The 21,698-nt window shown below is 48.8% G+C and overlaps 1 protein-coding gene across 2 annotated transcripts in view; it reads right to left on the bottom strand.

Moving 5' to 3' along the window:
- NECAB2 (N-terminal EF-hand calcium binding protein 2) overlaps positions 1-21,698 on the bottom strand; it is an 86,035-nt gene that overhangs the window by 34,256 nt on the left and 30,081 nt on the right. For both annotated transcript variants that reach the window (XR_012586544.1, XM_074583192.1), the window contains exon 3: positions 11,573-11,681. Coding sequence is in view for 1 of the 2 variants with exons in the window: in XM_074583192.1 (XP_074439293.1) it covers positions 11,573-11,681 (109 nt within the window). In the remaining variant the exon portion in view is untranslated. The remainder of the gene's footprint in view (positions 1-11,572; positions 11,682-21,698) is intronic.

The raw sequence follows: 21,698 nt of genomic DNA, 5'->3' as shown, positions 1-21,698 counted from the left end.
AAATAAATGTCACTTTAAAAAAAAGGCAGGGGCAATAAACTGGCATCTGCGGCGTACCAGACATTTGTTTGTTCATTCATCACCAACTGCAATATGGCACTCTGGGCTGTCAGCCTGTGCGGGACCGTCTCGCTTTGTCGCGCAGCTCCGGCGCCGGAGTCTGGGTACCGCTGCCGAGCCGGGCCCAGCACCGGTGCGCCTCTGCCCCGCCGGCCCTACCGCTTCCCTATGTTAACATCACACACACAGCAAAAAGGTGCAATTTTCCGCAAAGTGCTGCTCATGAATCCAAGTCCCCAGACTCCATGGAGCGCAGGAGAAGCCCGAGGCAGAGATGTCCCACGGCAGCTCTCCATCCTGCCCTCCGCGGAGCACCCTGCACTCGGGGACACCACAGGCTTCTGCCACTCAGTTATGGGCAAGGGGATGTTTTTTCCCACGTTACGTATCCAATCGGGCCACCCGTGTTAAAAGCAAAAATTGGTGGGGTGGTTTCTGCTCACAGAAGAAAATTTTGGGTGATAAAAGGCTCCTCTTGCATCCCTCTTTGTACTTTGTAAGACCATTTCACAGGCTATTAAAAATAATCAACATCATCTCTCTCTGCTTTGTCAGAGGCGGCCAGAACCTCTAACCACTCACTTAACAAAGGAAAAATCTCTTGAAAAGCTCATAAAATCTCCGGACAAGACGACAACACAATAAAATGCCTGTTTGCAGTGCAACTGATACCCTGACAAATATATCAATGCAGCACGCTGATTTACTAAACTTAATCCAACAGCTGGTTTCTGAGCACAGTCATCACCTTAAATAAAACAGACATTTAGTACAGTACTAAACATTTTCAAGCCTCTGCGTGTGCCAAATCCCTAATAAATTGCATCTAAACCCTTAACTTTTTTTTTTTTTTTTTGGATGGATGACTTGATCTGGAAAGTATCACATCAAAGAAAAGAGGATGCAGGTTTAATTTCAGCCTACAAGTATTTTAGCGGCTAGGGGGGATGGCACTTCCAAATTTATTAAGTTGCCAATTATTATATACACAACTTGGGACCGGTGTGTATATACGCCGGGTTCTATCAGCTCTCGTTTAATTTATCCCCAGGCAGTGGAGGGTAAAACTGGGACTATAATCCTCGGAACGATGGGCTGTAGACACCGTGGCCAGCACAGAGGCAGCACAGGGCGACCCCTTTGCTCTCAGGGTATTTCCACCAGCTCCACTTCGGAATCACAGCACGATTTTTTGAGATATTTCCATCGTTGAGATAACTGATCATTTAATTTTGGCGGCCCGGTCCCAGGCAGAGCCGGTGTCACCAGCCTGCGTCCTGCACCACGTCCCCCTTCAAACCGAGCTCTTCGTCTCGCCCGTGCGTTCCATGAACAGTGAGCACAGCAATTGCGTCCCAGTTAACGATGCATCAATTTTGCTGTCAGGCTTCTGCAAATTCATCAGCCTCAAGACAGACTTTTAAATACCAGCTGCTTGCGATGCATTTGAACGGCTCTGTAATGTCAACTCTATTACCGGGATAGTTACTGTCACTATTTCGGTTTATTCTAAGAGGGATCCCCTGTTGAGGGGAAAAATAAAAAGGAAAACCAGGAAGGAAAAGAGTATTTTCAACCTATGATGCTCATTTATGGAATCACGAGGTAGCCCTCCTGCCATGGAGTGCTTGATAAAGTGCTTTAAAAAACAACAAAACAAAAAGTTGTCCAGATGGGCTCCCGTACACGCCCCACGAGTGTTTTCCCAGTTTGGCCAGTTCAATAGCATTTTCCTGGCTGCTCTGTTAGAAGCCAGCAACACCCACAAGCATGTTAAAGCCTAATCAGCATTCAGCCAGGGCTGCTGGGTTGCGGTGGCAGTGCGAGCGGATAAGGGATCACCTTTATGCAGCGCGTCTTCTTCTCCCAGTCGCGATGCCGGAGGGGCTCAGGTCATCTCCACACCAAATGCCACCGCCAGGAACGTGAGGGCACTCGCAAAGCCAGAGCTGCTTTTCAGTGCCCACCACGACGGCGGGGAAGCAGGCGGGGACAAAACCAAGACACCCCCAAGACACAAGTGCACACAGCGATAAACCAGTTATAAAGGCGGAAAAGATTTATGCATTCATAACAGCGACTGGAAACCACTGCCTGGATTTCAGAGCAGTTACCGTACTGGACCCTGCAGGGCTGAGTTTTCCGGAAAAGAGCGGTTTGCATCCAAACGCCCTCACCCCGCCACCCCGGGGTGCTGCTGGCCTCATCCTCCCTGGGCAAGAGAGCCAGGGGACGCCGTGGCTTTTCACCTTCACAGGGGCCCGTCAATGGCTCTGTGGCTCGCAGCAAAGCTATATACTTCAGCTGTTTTTTCACAAACCTCCCTCTGCTTCTTGGTCAGAGAATCACAGAATGGTTTGGGTTGGAAGGGACCTTAAAGCCCACCCAGTGCCACCCCCTGCCCTGGGCAGGGACACCTCCCACCACACCACGTTGCTCCAAGCCCCGTCCAGCCTGGCCTTGAACCCCTCCAGGGATGGGGCAGCCACAGCTTCTCTGGTCCTCTTGTTACCTTCAAAAGAAGTAACCATTTGTGTATGTTTTTAACCTTTTATTATTTCTTTTAGCTCGTTTTTCAAAGCAAACCACTAAAACAATGAAATACTCCTTTTTTGGGGGCGAGCAGAGGGTCTCTCAGGCCTTTTTGCATAGAGTGCCAACAGTACAAGTCAGTCAGAAATGGCCTTTTTTGACGAATGAATGTTTAACATTTTGCCTATTTCTACTTGATACGGAAGCCTGAATTAATCTGATTTCTATTTGTAATCTCTGTCACATTGAGCTGCAAAAGAGACAGAGAAAAAGTAGTTGTTTGGAGCTCAGCTGAATGATTTGCTAATTGCCAGAAGCAAACAGTAAGACACTGGGAGCATGAGTAAAAATTAAATCAGCTTGCTCTTCCTTTTAGATTTCGCAGGTATCTTGGTTATGATCAAATTTGTGCGTCGGAGAGGAAGAAATCAGAGCAGCAATCCGTCACACACAGCTGGCAGGGAACTAGTAAAAGAACAGCAAAGCAAGAAACCCCTGTACTCCGCTGCCTGTATTTTCCCAGTATCTTTGTTTCCTAAGTAGTCTCTTCTCCTGCCACTGAAAAATGATCTGGAAAAATCTCTCCCCACACTCAGTCCCAAGGCGGACTGCTTGCTCTGCCTACCAAGGACACGTCTGCTGCTTGGTCTTGGTGCCCTACGCACATTTATTCAGGAAAAACACATGGATAGGTTCGTAAGACTGGAGCTTAAACCAAAATGCTACGACCTCTTTGAATGCCTACATGACTTGAATACGAGCAGCTGATTAAAATTAAATATCTTAGTCACTTTTACGGTTTTAAGGCATGATCTCAGTATCTTTCCATTCCTGAGAAAAGAAAACCCCTGACGTAGAAGGGCCCCTGCACAGTCCGAAAAATAAGCTGCCGAGCCCCGTTCCCAGCTGGAAAGCCCTCTGGTGTGATGCTTCTCCACTCTGTGTGCACAGACAAACCCTCCCCGGTCCTCGCCCTCCACAGCGAACACCAGCCTGCGGCTCACAGCTAAACCCGCCTGGCCGACGGTATTGAACAGGCTGCCCCCGGGGACCCCACCAAGCAGCTGCCTGGGGAAATGCCTGGGAAATACAATGAGAAACAGAAAAATGTTCTCAAACGTCTGCTCAAATGAGTTTCTGTGCAGTTTTTCCAGCCTCGTGTTTCTCCCGATGACCTTCCCAGCAAGCGATTTGTTTTAAAAACCCCTTTTCTCCCATGAGCCTGAGGTGTCTTGCGGCTCTATCAGCACGCAACTTTGGCACCAAGTATTTCTTCACTTAGATGAAAAGTAGAGCAGAGTACAGCATAAGTGACAAGTCCTAGCTTATTCTTAGAGAAGAATAAGCTAGAAGAATATTCTTCTTAGAGAAGAATAAGCTAGGACTCAAAAAACATCTTCCACATAAACAGAAAGAACAAACTCCACCAAATGCCCACGCTCTCGAGAGACAGAAATTAGAGCCAGACATATAATTTTTGTGCAATCATTTTGTCCCTTTCAGAAGAGACAAGAACTGTCTCTTGAATCAGTTAATCAAAATCTCAGCTGATTATACCATCCGTAGCTTGTTTCCCAGAGAGCTAATTGAGAACATTCAATATTCAGAAATTAAGTTGGTTTCAATGGGCACATCCATCTCCGTAGCGTGGGCTTTGGGCTCCCAGACGAATCCGGCACGCCACTGAGCCAGGTTTGCAATGCAAATAGCCAAGATGAGGGAGGGGGAGAAAAAAGAGGGAAAAAATGCCCAATCATAATCATCATTGTTCCTTGCCCAAGAAGAGGAAGTACTTTCTTTTCAAATTTGAGAGGGCTGGGTGGCAGAAACCTGGAGAAAAGCATGGGCAGCAGAGCACTGCTGCTAAAGTCTCCCTGCCCACATCTATCGGATGGAGTCTCCTCCATCACCAAAGGACACCAAACCTGATGTAGGTCATGGGAAGGCAAAGCATCTGAGAGGGTATGCCCGGGGCAGCTGTGGTATCCAAGCAAAGTGGTAACAATAGACCTTTTCCACCAGAGGAAAACAATTACCGGAGCAGAAGGACAGCAAGTTGCTGCAGGACTGAAGGTCCTGAAGGTGTCCAGGTGTGGAGCAGGGTTGTATGCTGGAAGGAGGGTGTTGAGAACCCCATGTTCGCTTGTGATGATGTGAAGCTCCGTTTCTACCCAGGTTATCAGATGGAGCACAAGGCGTAGCTTTAGCCTGCACACATCAAGCTTCCTTGCAAGCTATTCGCCGCTTGCTTGGGATACAGATTTTGAGCTCTTCTGCCGTCACCTCTAACCCCACCAGAACGTCACATTGCTCTTCTACGAACACCAGGAGTTTTCAGAGCTCAGAGTACCACTGAGCCGGAGAGCTGCAGGGCTGCTACCAAGACATAGAGTCATAGAACCATAGAATGGTGTGGGTTGGAAGGGACCTTAAAGCCCAACCAGTGCCACCCCCTGCCCTGGGCAGGGACACCTCCCACCAGACCACGATGCTCCAAGCCCCGTCCAGCCTGGCCTTGAACCCCTCCAGGGATGGGGCAGCCACAGCTTCTCTGGGCAACCTGGGCCAGGGGCTCACCACCCTCACAGCAAACAATTTCTTCCTCAGATCTCACCTAAATCTCCCCTCTTCCAGTGTAAAACTGCTACCCCTCGTCCTATTGCTCCACTCCCTGAAAAAGAGTTCCTCCCCATCTTTCCATCTTCCTTTGGCTCCTCTGGTGTGGAACAGCATCAGTCTGGACCCCCAGCTACACCCGCAGCACCTTGCGAGCACCTCCTCCCACTCTTTGGAAGCTGCTCACCGTTGTAGAGCGTCAGGCTCCATAGCCACAGGCACAGAGCCTTATGCGTTTGCACAGGGTCTAATGTAAACCCATTTTACTCTCTGGGTATCGCAATCAAAATAACGGAAAAAACAAAATTCATCCATGCAAGCATCAGCCCAATTTTGAGAGCTTCTGGCTCTGCAAATGCCCTGCTGATGTTTGCGGAGGGTAGAAATGGGAGAAGATCTGGGGGATGTTTCCTAACTGAGTTGGAGGAGGAGCAGGAGGAGCACAGGCTGCCGTGCTCCCTGCCTCTCCCGGCACCCATGCTCCGCACGCCTGCCGCCGGCACCACACGCACCACAGCCCGCACCTCACGATGCAGGAGAGAGCTCACCCCGGCTCCTGTTCCTCATTAGTGCTGACACAATATTAACAGCTTCTCCTGCACAATTAACAGCCAATGACACATAGGCTTGTCCCTCCTCATTTGCTCTGCTTCCATCAACCTTAAGTAAGCGGCTGAGGTCCCACCGCGCCAGCCCAGGGATGGACCCAGCTCATCAGCTTCATTTCGCCAAGCAACAGGTTGTCCCCACCAACAGTTCCGCATGGAACTGCAGACATTTAAACACCTTGCGCAGGGCCATGTATGCCCCATCTCCCTGCAAAATCTCCCACCCAAAGCTCCCACCCTCTCTGCACCAGCATTGCAGGGCTCTCAAAACCCTGGGGCTGACTCCACCACTAGAAGCAGCGTGGCTAGGCCACCACAGCAGTCTCTGTCGCGGGACTAATTAGCACAGGTAGAGAAGCTCATCAGCATCGTTACCTGCTCCCAGGGTGGCCCTGCAGAGCCGCGTCTCCATTAGCTCTGGGGCTGAAGCCAGCACTCGGGCTGCCTTCATTGTACCCCACCACAGCCCTGCACCCCAAAGCGACCCCAAACTACTCTGGATTTATAATCCAGCTCCCTGTGGTATCTGAGCAGCCGAGAGCTCGGGGGAGGAAGGTGGCTCCATGTTTCCAAGGTGGCTTCCATGTTTCTCAGTCTCCGAAGGCTGACACCCATCCACCCCCTGTCCGAGCACAGCCCTATCTAACCACCACGAAGGGCAGGAGGCGGCACAATGCCGAATGCGCTACAGGCTGGAAAACCCCATCGTCTCCAGTTCTCCATTTGTCACAATCCTCCAGCAAAAGTGACAGCCTGGGGAAGCGGTGAAGGGCTTCCAAGAAGAGATACCGCTTCTGTTAATTATCCTACATGCATGCTCCAACCTCTTCTAGTGTTTGCCACTGGAGAGAAGAGCTCATTGAGAGGGGGGAGGGGGGGAAATAAAGCAATTAAAAGAAGAGCTATAAGCCTAGCAAAGAGATAACAAACGACAGAGCAGCAGAATGCTAATGCCATGTTCTTGGCTCCTTGTGAATGGACCTGTACAGCTCATCAGAGAGAAGTCCTGCTCCAGCGAGCAGATCTCTCCCCAAAGGATCGTCCTCTGCAGCCATGAAAAATGCACGAGATAGATAGAAAAGGAATTTTTTAAATCCCCTGCCAGGACTAAATTAGCCTGGTCAACAGCCACGTCCGACCTCCCCCTGCTTTCACAAGGACTGAGAGGTCCTTCCTTCCGAGGGGAAGGAGAGCAGGTGTAAGCGCTGGCCCAGGGAGCTGGGACAAGATGGGACCTGTGGATCAGGCAAAGCAAGCTTCACCCAGTAGCTTCACCTCATCCCTTGGAGAAGGTTTCACCTGGCCATTCGTGATCCTAAAACTGGCTTGACTTCTAATCTGCAATGACTTTTTCCTTTTAAAATTGATATATATTAGAAGAGGTAGGAAAAGTTGTAGATAACTCTCTGCACATGTAACAGGAATTCCCAGGGGAACACCAATCTAATGTTTTCTAAAGCCCTGTTCTGCCACTAAACCAAAGGTAAGTATATTAAAATATGTCTGTCTACATACCATACACATAATTTGTGCAATTCCAGTAGCATCGATATTAATAGTAACATACCATTACCTCGCCATTAATCTTCAGGCAGCTCCCCATAAAGCACTGCTGAAACCTCCTGAAATAGCAGCTAAAACCAATAATGAAAAACCACCTAGCAACATCTCGCTTTTGCCTCCTGCCTCAGCTGGGAGGAGGGAAGGAGGGCAGCCAGCCTGAGCAACGCACAGGCAAGCACCGCTTGATCACTGCTTTTAAGCAACAGCAGGTTTATGAGTATAATTTTGCCAAAAAAAAAAAAAAAAAAAAAAGAAAAAAAAAAGGATTGAAATACGTGACACATTTCGCACGTTCCTGCTGCCAGATGAAATTACCAGCAATGATGGGACTTGCAGCGCAGTCCTCGCACCCTGCCATGGGTTCTCTTACAGAGACACCCAGTAAGAAAAACCCCATGGCGGTTTTTGGAGCCCAGGCCCATCATTAACCTCCCAGAGACACTTCCTGGGCAGTCAAGAAGAAAGGAGGAGCCTCGCTAATGCCTCTGGGCTATTCAGAGCATCTCATTTCAGTTCTGCGTCCTCCTTAACACACCTTGTGGGCAACGCAGTGTTTTACCAAGGACCGTAATTCCCGAAGGAGAAGCCCACCTCCCCGCCGCAGCACATTGCAACTGACGCCCCACAGCAGCCCAGCTGCAGCTCCCTCATTAACCAGACTCACCTTCCCACCCATCTGCCCCAACTTTTCTCCTTTCCACCGTCATCCCAGCTAAAGCAAGTCAAGAAACCAATACAGGCGTTCATTTTGTCTACTCCAGTAAGGCAGTTCCCTGCTCCTAAAAATACTCCAGGAAATCGAATCAACGTTTTGCAATTTGGCTGCTAACAGCAATTACTAATAATCAGCAGGAACATAATTTTCTTCATTTTCTACTCTCGCTGTAACGTAATTTCAATAGCAAACTGTTTTGCACACTAAACAAACATCATGGGCAATATGAGAAAAACAGATAAAACAAAGTATCAAAAAACAGCTTCAAAAATAAACAAACTTCTATCAAACGGCACATGGTTGTCATTCAAGCAGCCTTTTGGAAAGATGAAGATAATACTGTTCCTATGCTCCCCTGTGAGATGGAAAAATGAAAGCTCCGCTCCACTCCTCGTTGCTCGGTGGCAGCAGCACTTGGAACTGCAGCCCCGGCCCCGGGGGCAGCGTCCTTGCCGCCCGGCCCCCCGGCAGAGCTGCCGACCCACGCTGCGGAGGACAGAGGACGGGGCGAGGTGAAGAGTGCGCACACAATTCCAAGGGCCGTACCAGACGCAAGACTGCAAGTCAAGCAAACCCCTCGTTCCATAGGGAAAAGCACCTTTTGCAGAAGGAAGCTCGGCTCCGAAATAGGTTTTCTGGAGACTGAGAGCACTCTCGCAGAGAAAAGAAAACGGAGGAATATTTTCTTCCCCCAACTCAACAAATTTGCTGTGGGTGCCTATGCTTTCCAAATCAATAAGCAAGTGCCAATTTCATGCCAGGATTTAACTTGGAAGGGTGACCAACTCACTGCTTCTCCTGCCAGCCGAGAATGGCAGATGCTGCACTGCTCTGCGCAAGCATCGGTCCCTGGCGGGTATTGGTGACTGAATCAAGCCAGCTTGGCAGAAGAAAGGCGCTACTGAATTGTGGGAACTCTTGCCGTGCTCAGGAGCTGCTCAGCGAGACCTTCCTTGCCGGCAGCACTGGTGCGTGACACTTGAGAAATAGCACATTTTCTCTCTGTCCAGTTTAGAGGAAATCCCTTACTAAGGCTCTGAGCAAGCTGCACATTCTCTCCAATCCCCAAGGAAAACCAGACTGCAACCTAATGTCCCGTTTCAAGAAGGCCAGAAGAAACATCTGCACACTAACCCCCATGCAGCCTGGTTGACACATCAGCTGTCTCCATCCTGTCAAAGGCCAGGTGAAAGCTGATAAGCTCAGGCAACACTATAAATGATTTCAGAAAAGAGGCAGGTGAGCACCCAAGTCCCAGAGTCTATAGAGAGCCCGCCCGGAGCATCACCTAGAGCCCGATAAATAGACCCACAACGCATACAGCAGCACCTCGTGTCCATTGAACAGGAACCATTAGACGGGATGGACCATTCCCAGCTAATTTTCATAACAAGATCACTTGAGCTCCTTTGATTAATTATTCAGTGAATAGTATATGCCGAGCTGGTCTTCGGCATTTCTGATCTTGGAATAAACTTTGGGAAGTACACACATTGGAAAGGTGGGATTTTGAGAAGCCCACATTTACTTTGCCTTCAGGAACACCTTCAGCAGCAGCCGTTGTGCCGGGTTGAAGGGTTTTACAGCTGCAGCTTCGGTGCCAGCGCACTCTAGAACAACAACTCCTTTCCAGGGGATGTTTTGGATGGTGGCAAAGCACGCACCACTCACATGGGCAAGACTCTATCTACCTGCTGCCAGAAGGTTTTACAATTAACCAGACCGTTATTTTTTTAAGCACTTACTGCAAGACTTCTCATTTGAAATTGGATTCTCTTTTCATCTGCTTTTTGGACAGATTTCTTCTCTCTAGAGGCATAAGAGTCACGCTGGAATACTACTCAAAGCTGGCTTTCGTTTGCATTTCCAAACAGCCTAACCTACCCGGGCTTTTGAAGGTGGGTTCCTCTTGGAAAGACAAAAGCCAGCAGTGGGCTGTGTCCTTTGTGCCGGTGCCCAGTGCCACCACCAGCTGCTGGCAGGGGGGGCTCCCACCAGGGACCCGCAGACCCCATGGCTTTGTGCCCATCCTGAACACTGCCGGTGCCAGAGCCTTGTCAGGGGGCTCACAAACATCTCACACCCCGCCAAAGGCAAAGGCAGTCAGAGGGACCTGATGGAGAGACAGCAAAGGCAGGCAGAGGGGCTGCTAATGAGTTTGGCACCTTAATTTGATAGCTGGGCGCAGCCTGCAAAAGCTGGATTCTCGGGGAGAGCAGTCAGGTGCCACATTTAGCTTCAACTTTGATGTAAGATCAAGCTAAAGCACGCCTAGTGCCCTCCTCTGCCATCCTTTTCCCCTGCTGCTACTGCAGCTGCGATGCAGACAGCGCGGTCTGCTCCTGGAACTGCTCCTGCGTGTCCAGGGAAGGGCAACGGAGCTGGTGAGGGGTCTGGAGCACAAGTCCTGTGAGAAGCAGCTGAGGGAGCTGGGGGTGTTCAGCCTGGAGAAGAGGAGGCTGAGGGGAGACCTTCTCGCTCTCTGCAACTCCCTGAAAGGAGGGGGTAGCCAGGGGGGGTCGGTCTCTTCTCCCAAGGAACAGGCGATGGGACAAGAGGAAACGGCCTCAAGTTGCGCCAGGGGAGGTTTAGGATGGATATTAGGGAAAATGTCATCACGGAAAGGGTTGTCAAGCCTTGGAACAGGGCTTGACCTGGGGCAGTCCACCAGGGCAGTGGTGGAACTACCAGCCCTGGAGGTGTTTAAAAGCTGGGTGGACATGGTGCTGAGGGACATGGGTTAGTGGTGGACTGGGCAGTTTTAGATTGATGGTTGGACTCGATGATCTTAAAGGTCTCCTCCAACCACAACCATGCTATGATCCATCCCCTTGCTCTTTGCACAGGCTTCGTGTGAACAGAAGTACGGCCGCACCAGGCTTCTGGGGTCAGAGCAGAGGCAAAGCGGCTGCAGGGCTTGGGCTGGCCTCCGCACCACTGAATTCCACCTTGAAGAGAAGGGGGCTGGTCTCTACCCAGTGCTAGAGTGATCATTGTGCCAGGGGATATTTTGGATGGGAGGCAAAGCAGGCGTGGTCTAAGTGCGGGGGATGCAGACAGATTTCAAAGAGACAAGACCACAAATCATTCCAGTTTTTTGTGTGTAAAATAGCTGGACGAGACAATGCTTACAGAGATTCACACAGTTACCTTTTATAGCACAGCAAAGCTTTTAGATAAAGTGCAAAAGCTGAAGAGCCATTTAAACACCATCACGAGTAAAACTAAGCATCATTTCAGATGCCATAAAGATCAGGTTGCACTAAAGAAAATGGCCTGCGAAAACCACCAAGACAACAGGAGTCACGGTAACCATCATAAGGAGACACAAACCAAGTATAAATGGAGATTTTTGCAAAGTTTTGCACCCCTGCAGCCTCCACGGTGCTTAGCTCTCCAGAGCAGCACTGCTGCTGCACACTAATGCAATGATCCGAAGGCCCTGTGAAACCAGGGGGTGTCAGCGCAGGGAACTCACTTGGTGTTGTCCGAGTCGATGGTATGAAAGAGCTTCTCAAGTTCTTCTTCGTTGAGTGTCCCATCTGAGAAAAAGGCCTGAAACTCCTCCAGGGACAGCTTCCCATCATCTGCAAACAGCAACACAGCCGCCGTTAGGGAACAGGCAAAACGAGGGGCACGACGACTGAAAAATCAAGAGTTATGTTCAGATTTAAAGATTCAGACCAAAAATTAACTCCAAGTGCTTTTGCAGAACTGACCCTCAACCAATGCAGGGCACAACCTCTCACTGGCCATAGGGCAGTACTGGAGGCAGGTGAAGCTGCAGTTGCTCCTGGGTGTGGATGTCATTAGCAACTAATTGGGCTATAACCCAAAGCATGACTCAAGCCTAAAGAGGAAAGCCTGCAAGCATCATCCTACAACTGAATTACGTTTAAGAAATTGTGGAATGTTTTGTCTACCCTGTGTTCAAGTGCTGCAGAATGCTCATTAAGGAACATATAATAGATAGGCAAAGACCCAGGGCTGGAGGTTAATGACAGACCCAGCAGTATCTTTCGCCATCTCCATCCAGCTGCATCTTCCCCAACATGGTGCATCTCCCAGCTCTGGACAGAAAACGCAAAATAGCAGCTACCAAGCATAACAAGACATGCCTTGCTTCAGTTGTCAGCTGTTCAAACGCACAAGGGCTGTGTCACCGTAATGTTGTGCCTTTACTTCTAAAGGGACCCGATGACGCACAGGATCCATCTGCCCGGCCATACGGGCTACAGGCTGCTGGCTGCCTTTTGGCAAACCCACCGGCAGGCGAAGGAGTCACAAGGCAGAGGCTTAATGACGTTCTCCTGGGCGCCTAGAGAGGAATGTGCGCTCATTCTAGCGGCAATCTCCAAGCTCATCCTCGAATGTTTATTTGGATACCGGCTCTGGGCAGAAGCGCGCGGGCACTTCAGCAGCCTCACCTCCGGCTGGACCAAGTGGCCCTGGAGAAAGCCAGTGCCCGGGGGAAACTCAGAGACTGAAAAATAACATCATCCAGATTTTAAAATCTGGCCATACACTTTGTGTATTATTTTATGCATTAATTATTAATTAATTCATTATTAATTTAATACTAGGATTACTACAGCCTCCTTAAATGACCAGGGAAGAACAAAAAAAATTATCATATCCATGTACGAGGGGATGCAAGAAGGACTCCTTTGCAACTTTTGCTGATAGCGGGACAAAGGCTCACACTTAACTGTTAGATGTAGAGCTTTTGTCTGTGTGCTGTGGACAGGTACAGCACGTCTTCAAAGCCACAGATAGACATGAGGTCTGGAGAAAGCTCCTATGGAGTTCAGCAATAAAGCAATGGGAGAGGCACAAAAGAAACTTTAACGAAACTTTAATTTGTGCTCTGGTGTGGAGCAGTGCCCAGGGAGGAATAACTACCCCAGGTCACATACTATTTAGAGTCTCTCCATTCATATCCACAGAAGATTCATAGACTGAAAATGATGCCTACTTTGCAGTAGAAGAATGTATCATTTATTATTTAATCAAACCAATTATAAACCCTGTTGCTTCTCTTTCAGGAAATGATGCTAGAGGACAAAATTAGCCAACTTACCACATACTCATCAATATTTCTTCCCCAAACTAAATAAGTCTGCTGTTCCTAAAACATACCTGCATTGCCAAATGCTAACCCAGTTTGCTTTACCTGACAAAGACAAATTTAGACCAGTGATAAATTGAGCCCAAGATACTTATTTAATTGGCAATTACGAAAGGAACACAGCAGGAGAACAAAATCTACAGTGAAAAGGGTATCATTTCCAGAGCACCACAATGGCTAGAGAGAGAGCCCAGCTGCCTATATTGTTTTCCTGCCTTCCCTCCCCAGAACGTGACCTCTTTGCAGCAGGCAGGGTGCAGAATACCAATGCACAGCTCGGAGCACGGGTACGATTTTTCTGATGGCAGAAAACTAAAGCCCAGTTCTGGGCTCCCCGGTTCAAGAAGGACAGGGAACTGCTAGAGAGGGGACAGCAAAGGGCTACCAAGATGCTGAGGGGACTGGAACACCTCTCTGATGAAGAAAGGCTGAGGGACTTGGGTCTCTTCAGTCTGGAAAAAAGACAACTGAGGGGGAATCTTATCAACACTTATAAACACTTAAAGGGTGGGTGTCAGGAGGATGGGGCCAGGCTCTTTTCAGTGGTGCCCAGTGACAGGACAAGGGGGAACGGGCACAGCCTTGAACATGGGAAGTTCCATCTCAACATGAGGAGGAACTTCTTTCCTGTGAGGGTGGCAGAGCCCTGGCACAGGCTGCCCAGAGAGGTGATGGAGTCTCCATCTCTGGAGACATTCCAAACCTGCCTGGACGCGTTCCTGTGCCACCTGCTCTGGGTGACCCTGCTCTGACAAGGGGGTTGGACTGGATGATCTCCAGAGGTCCCTTCCAACCCTACGATTCTGTGATCTGTACTTCAACAAGTGCCTGTGGCTTGAAGCATCCCACCAGCATCACCTGGAGGTTAACCCGAGGGGTTCAGAAAGGCTGTGCCCAGAGCAAGAGCCCCATCCACATCATCCATCCCCACAGCTGGATGAGAAGCTTCCCCCACAGTGCTCCTGTTTGTGCAGTATCCTAGGCCAAGATCAAGATCTGGCTCATTTGGCTTCTTGTGATCCTGACTGACAATGAATAGGTCTTCAAGCACCAACATAAAAACCATAACGGCATTCCTGCCTCATGAGGGCCTAACAGTTCTTTATATATGGTACGCTTTTCTTGTAAACCATAAATGAGTACTTTTCCACCTCAAAATTGTCCTTCCGCACAGAGGGCAGGCAGAAGTAAATTCCCAGGAAAGTCACATAAATCCACTTACTAAGAAAGGGAAACTGTAAAAGCAAGTGATTATTTCCAGGAGTGTACTTTAATCTGAATTTACAGTTTGCTCACTTCTGAAAGGCACAAAGTGTTTCTAAGTTTAAGGAAAAAGTCTTTTTCCTTTACCTAGTTTGTATCTTGTAACCTGCTCTTTCATTTTACTCTTTCTTGTTGTTTTTTTTTGGTTTGGGTTCTGGTTTTTTTTTGTTTTTTTTTTTTTTGAGTAATGTGTGCCATGCTGCATTTTTGCTGCAGCCTCTGAAATGCTGGTGTTTAAAATCTGTGTTAAAATGCTGCTCTGACTCCTATCTCGCAGCCTCTGGAGTCACAGGTGAGAACAGGTACCAACACATGCCCATTTTTCACTGGCATTCAACAGCCCAAAGTAATACAGGACGGGTGGAGGATCTAGAGGGAGGAGGAGAGGACAGTAAATTTAATTTTCGTTGTTTGGAGACCCCACAGAAGGGTTTGTCCCCTGGCAGGAATTTGAATAAAAGTACAAATTTCCCTCTTAAACAGTGCTCAAGACTTTCACCCCGCAAATAACGCCTTAAAGTACCAGCCAGCTTAAAGCTGATCCTTATTTCATACAAGGGGGAATACTTGTCTGCAAACACACAAAAGCAAAAGCCTTCCAGAGGAACGAGATAATCCTTGAGCTGCGTATCTATAATTGTGCAAGTAGCCTGAAAGCAGCGGGTTGCTGGAGCCCAGCCGACGAGGAAGCCTTGGGGGAACTCGAGCGATAAGAGGACGCAGACAGGGCTGGGATTTGGCAGTTACAATTAAACTGGTGGAAAATCGCGGGTGAGGAGGATTGACCACAACATTACAGACACCAGGTCTACCTGCCAGCGGGGGCTGTGATAAGAGCCGATGGAGCCGCTGTGGTCCAGGAGCAGCTTTATCAGGAAAGTCACAGAAAAGCAAGCTTCTCCTGAATGCAGAAGTGTCTGCGCTCACCAAAGAAAGGATAAGCCTTCCAGAAACCTGCTTTTTGCTGAAAGCTCCTGGGCTGGAGAGATACAACTTCTCCAGACGAACCGTCAGGTGTCGTACCAGAGTGGCAGCGTCAGTCGTACGGTCCGACCTGCCCCGTGCCCTGCCCTGCAGGAGATCCTCTGGGGACACGTCAGTCCTAGGCAGCTACTTCTGATAGCAAGGGTAACAGAAAAATTGAGATTCCACACCAAATCTCACTAAACAAAACAAAGTTTCCAGCAGTTTCAAGACCTACAGAAGTCTTTGTGACTTGTGACTTTTTCATCTGGGTGACCACACCAAAGGCTGGCAACCTGCTTCCACCTGCGCACAGCCCTCCCCCTTTAAACCCAGCACCTGAAGTCAACACCGAAGCTGGCAGCAAGGACAAATGCCACCACTGAGAAAAGAGATAATCAGGCTACAGTTACTCTGCCATTTTTTCCCGAGACACTAATCTTCATTTTACTCTAGCTTTTCAAAATAACTCAATTGCAGGCAGAGACCAAAGCAAATTACCTGCCAAAGAGAGTTATCAAAGTTAAAACTAACCAAAGATATAATGGAGAACATCAGAAAGCCCCAAATGGGATTTTATTATTGCTCCATTTGCCATCGTGAAAATCTGAGGAGTCTGGAGGCGGCTTCTGCACCTTCTAACTCGCACAATAAGGCTGCTCTCACCCACTAACACAGCCAGGGGAAAAACCAAACTCAAATCATAAATCGTCCAAAATATAGGAAATCTGATGGCTGAGTTTTTGGAAATTCACTCAAGCGATACAAATAGCTTAAAGCATCTACAAAATATAAGGTCACTGTTCTGAGCCTGAGTTTGCTAAATCCATTTCCAATTACATCAGGTTGAGCCTGCTCATATATTTTCTAGCTATATTATGAATATATTTCATTACTTATTTTTATTACTGTATAAGTTCTAGAATGCTTTAAGCCCGGGTTAGTGTGCAGTTGCCAGCAGAGCTACAGGTAAGCAAACTGGATTTTATTGTGGGCTGTGAATAAAAATGACAACTTCATTTTTTTTCTTCTTTCTTGGGAAATGCGTGTGCAGATACAAGAGCCAGCGAGAACATGGACAGTTAGTTTTCTACCCCGGCCCCTTCACCCACAGCTCCCTCAGAAGTCAGCAGGAACACTTTTATTCATTTAAATGAACCTGGATATAGACTTGATTTTCCAGTCCTGGGCTGTCAGGAAAAATTACCTCCAGGTCCAGAGATGTGATCTGTGATGGATCTGAAAGATGCGGATCAGACACTAAATGTGAGACCTCAAAATAGCCCTGTTAGCAGAGGTTTTAAGCTGCAAAACCTACTTTTAAAACTGGATGTTCCCCCTGTCCCAGCAGGGACATCCATCGCTTATCGCCCTGTTTCCCCAGGCTGTGGCTAACACAGATACACCCGGAAGGCACCAGGAACTGCACCCCGAGAATCAGATGCAAGGGGAAGTCATACTGAATGGAGGGAAGGATATAAATAGGTCCCTAAGCCTGGAGAAAGCCATTTCATCTTCCATTTTCAGAAGAATTCAGTGTGGGTTTTTTTAGACCTTTCTTTTTTTACCTAGATGCTGTCCCGGTAAGTGTCTTGATGTCCTCCAACATCTTAATCTGTGGCTTTGAGGCGGCCGGTGGAGGACCCCCCTGTCAAGCTGAGCTGCCACTCTCAGGAGAAGCTCACGGGTCACATCCCCTGCGTCACCGAAGGGCTGGGACTGCACCTTGCACGGCATCGCACAAGCCTTCTGCTGGCTGAGGAAGGGGGACCTCTGCTCCCAAAGTCACCTGCAGCCAGATGAAAATTATCCGCCCACTTTGCCTCCAGTATCCCAGTGTTGCTTCGGGGGCAATTGAATTTAGTTGGAAGCAGGGCTGGTGACTCACCCCCAGCTTTGGCTGGAGCCGTGATGCCATGGGAGCTCTGCGGGAGAAGCACAGCCTGTGTTTTGGTGGCTCCTCACAAGGATGGTGCCATCGCCACTGGAACTACTGCAAACGTCTTTGCTGATGAGATGGAACACACATTGTTAAAATGAAACTACTACAATTATGGTAATTTTCTAGTGAAAGGAATTTAAGTCATGACTTCAAAATCACCTTTTTTTGGAAAGGTAACGGATGCCCAGCCCAGATGTTTTCACCAGGGTTGGTGCCACGCCAAGCCATGCGCACGGATAACCTGAGAGACAGATTGATGTTTCTATCACAGCTGATAATATCTGTTGGAAACGCGCCTGTGCGCTTCCTAATGCCGGCTGGCATTGCTGATGGGACCGGCTGGTTGACGCGGGCATGGGAATGCAAAGGCTAGCACGGGAGAAGCCACAGTTTCCCACACCGACAACGCCAGGGACCAAACTTCAGGGGCTGGGGTGCTGCTTACTCAACTCATGGGAAAACACTTGATAAGTGCTTTTCTTCTTGCCATTGACACAGTTTCACGGTAGCGTCTCTTGTCTTCTGCCGGTGACCCCACCACAGCTCCCACCAGCACAACCCACCGCGCTCCTCGACGCGGGGCAGGCTGCCACATGCAGCTCCACTTTCAGCATCGCCATTTTCTTTTTGCCATGTGTTAACACAAACCTTTGGGATTTTTCATCTTCCTGGGACATCTTTCCTTTCTATGCTCAGACAGGACCTTACAGAGACACAAATTGCACGTGGCAAACGAAAAAGTAGCTCTTAAGAAGTCAGGCAATGTCCCTCCCTGGGCATTCAGCCCAGTAATAAAGATCAGCTCTTTTTCAGGAATTTGAAGATACTTCTCTCTGTATCAAAGCGCGGAGCTCATCAAACAAAATACGTAAGTCATTTTTGGTCTTTTTCTTCCTCCTCTGCAGCAGACAATGCAGTTTCGCGGTACAACTGGAACGGGTGCGTATTAAAAATCCTTTACATGCACCGATACAGCAGGACTGAGGCTCCTTTTTGTGCCAGCGTTAAACCTTCTCATTTCCATTAAAAAAAGGGGGAAAAGCAACTTTCATTTCAAAATAACCTCATCAGTCAGCATAAGATGTTGAGGAATGAGTTACAGTCTGGTTCTTGTCTGGGGTGATGAGTATGCGTGTACCAAGCAGAGGACTGGCAACCTTCCCTGCGGGACTTGGCCTGGGGGAAAGTGGGGATTTGCGTGGCAGCCAGAAACCTGCCTCTCCATCTCACCAGGAACAGCCTGGGCACCCAGTGATGTCCATTAACACGCCAGAATTTTCATCAAGCTGCTCAGCTCTTACCTTCAAATCAAGCCTTTTGCCATCCTACAATTAGAAGTAATTTTGAAATTCTTTTTAATAGTAGCTATAGATAGATAGGGAATGTAGGCCGGTAGGCAGGGAGACATGCAGGAGTGATACAGCGCGTTTTCTCCCACTGTCTTTTGCGAAGACTACTTTTTTTTTCCCCCATTTCCCAGACAATCCTCACCCTGCTGTTACGAACCGATTTAAATGGGTTTTATTCTGCACTCGCCCAACATATTGACTTCAGATGTTTTAGCCTAGGAATGTCTTCCACAGGATTTCCCAGTGCTTTACGAACTAAATGCTGGGATCAGATTTTCCCAGGCTGCAAACAGCCTGCCCAGGCTCAGTGCAATCGCTGCTTAACAGAGGCTGTAAGAAAAAAGTTACCCAGACATTTAGAAGAGGATTCAGCCAGAGGTGCCAGCATTCCATACCGTTTTCCTATGGAAAACCTGTGTCAGTTTCCCTCTCGCTAATTAAACTGCTTTTCTTTCCATTTAAAAAGAAAGTGAACACCAGCAGCTGATTCCAATAGATCTGCTTCACATCTGCAGCAGCGCAAGGCAGGACTGAGTCAGCCCCTCTGCGTGCTGCTGCTGCTCTGCAATCATTTATGAAAACCGCAGGCGATCTGGGGCCCCGGGACGCTTTGTACATGAACATGTTGGTCTAGCTCAGGGCAGATCAGTGGGAAAACGTTCGGGAAAAGGAACTGTAGCTTACAGGAACCGACCTCCTGGTAAATCGTCCACATGAAGAGACAACCTGACCCAAACAGCCCGATTCTCTCTCCCAAAGGCTTTGGTTCTCCACGTATTCAAACACCTGCCTTGCTCTCTCCAGCAGTACTCAGCCCCATCTTTCTCTGTTGGCCCGAACGTTCTCCATTAATGCGCCTTCAGCGTCCTCCCTCCCCAACACTTCCCTCCTCCTTCTCCTTTTTGAACTGGAGTTGTGGATGCAGTAGTACAAAACTAGGATTTAAGAAAAGACTGTATGGAGAGAAGTGGTTCAAACACCATCAACCTTTGATCCCTACTACTCGATCCCCAAAATTCCTGTTTAATTGCCCAGGCAGCCTTGCTGCAGACCCCTTATTCAACTTCAACTTTTGAAGTTGCATTTCAAAAACCCCACAAGCTCTCACTACCAAACCTGCCGGTCAAAGCGCCCGAGCTACTGACAGCCTCTCCAAACATTTGATCTAAAGGGGAAATAAAACACAAAGACAGCACAGCTTGTCGTTAATGTGAGACCACTCCGTGCTCCAGCCATCCCAAAGCTGTAAATCCTGACTTCAAAACTTCCTCCTTCCATTTAAGGCAAAATTCTCCCAAGGAGACCTTGCTCAAAGAGAACAGAACCTGCCTCCTACAGCGCCCTAAAAAAAACCTATGCTGCACGGGAAGTGCTACAAACCATCAACAATACACTAAAATAAACAATGTGAGAAAAACTGATATTTGGATACATATATTAGAATATTCGCTAGTGTTGCTGCTATTTTCCTACGCAACAAATAGTTAATTCCTATGTACCAGCAAACCACGGTGTTATACATAATACCCTGCAAGGTTAAGTATTTCTTTCTTTGCACAATCGAGGTGGCCTGGGAATCACAGAGAGAGATTTAAATCTGCCACTGAGCTCTGCCGCCACCCAAGCAGAGCAGTCGGTTTATTGGGGAGACTTTTTTGCAATTCCGCCCGCCTCCACCAAAAGCTACGCATGGTTTCAGGCTGTTGCAAGGCTCTGAACCCCTGCCACGCCACAGTCCTCCTCCAGATGCTTCCCTCGGGATACGCTAAAAGGCACAAAGCTCAGGGTGATGGGCAGGGATGGAGAACCACGGTGGCACTCGGCATGTTCTCCTTCAAGTCTCCTACAACAACGGGATGGGGCCCTAAGGGAGCTGACGCATTCCTGAACTCCAGGTTACCTTCACCTTAGCTGAACAAAAAGCCTCTGAGAAGCTACCACAGGTACCGTGTCGCAGAGTCCCTTCTCTCCCGGGAGGCTGAGGACTGATCACATAGACACACCAGTGCCTGACCTCCTGCCATGCTCAGCAGCAAAGAGGGAAACCTGGGTTCCTCCGTAGGGAAGTCAAAACATCACTTCTCAAGCTTATCAGTAGGTCATTTCATTTCCACCTCTGGGAGGGCAGCCAAAAGCTCTGTTACGCTGAAAAGCAGACCCTGGAGTCACAGCTCCCTCCTGCACCCAGCCAGATGGGGAGGGCACGACTGATCATCTTGGGAGACTGCTGGAGCAGCCACAGCGTTGGCACAGCAGCTCCGGAACAGCTGTCAGATGTACTCTGTACCCCACTGGATTTAGGGAACAGCTCAAAGATGAGTTGCCCCACAGCAAATCTGGACCACAGAACGCACCCAGCACTCGGCCTCCTCAGACAGCGCAGCGGATGCTTTGCCAAAGAGCACGGTGAACAGGAGAGAGAGGAGGCAGAAAATTCTAGATAGCAGGTTCTTCATCTTCAGTCACATCACGTGGGGAAACACCATCGTTTACTGACAGTAACTTCTCACGCGTTCCTAAGACGCATCGCAGTCCGCACAGGGCCCTTCTTGCTCCCAAAAGAGCAGCAAAACAGCTGATGAGGGAGGCGAGAGGAGAGGACCATATAGACTATGTTTGCAGCAGAGCAGACGATAGCACAGCCCGACCGCTAGCAAGCTTGCCCAGCAAGCGTGCACGTAGCCATTTCTCTAAGACTAGAATATTGTCCGAATTTGGGTGTTATTTCACTGGAAGAGAAAGAAAGGAAGATCTTGGCATCATACTGACCCTCCTCTGCCAAATGGACGTCCCTGCTTCTGAGTGGGGACAGGTCAGAAACAGCTTTAGAAAGACAACGTAGGTGATTTTGCGCCATGCCCCAACTGGGAACGCGTTAGCTGAAACACTGGGGAACCGTCAGCTCCAGGCAGACTGCCAGCACAGAAGTTTGCAAACTTTATCATTAAACTTTGGCAGA

This window comes from Larus michahellis, chromosome 4 (genome assembly GCF_964199755.1).
Source record: "Larus michahellis chromosome 4, bLarMic1.1, whole genome shotgun sequence".
Taxonomy (NCBI): domain Eukaryota; kingdom Metazoa; phylum Chordata; class Aves; order Charadriiformes; family Laridae; genus Larus; species Larus michahellis.
Note: the sequence above shows the minus strand (reverse complement) of the source record. Positions and strands in the feature narration are given on the sequence as shown.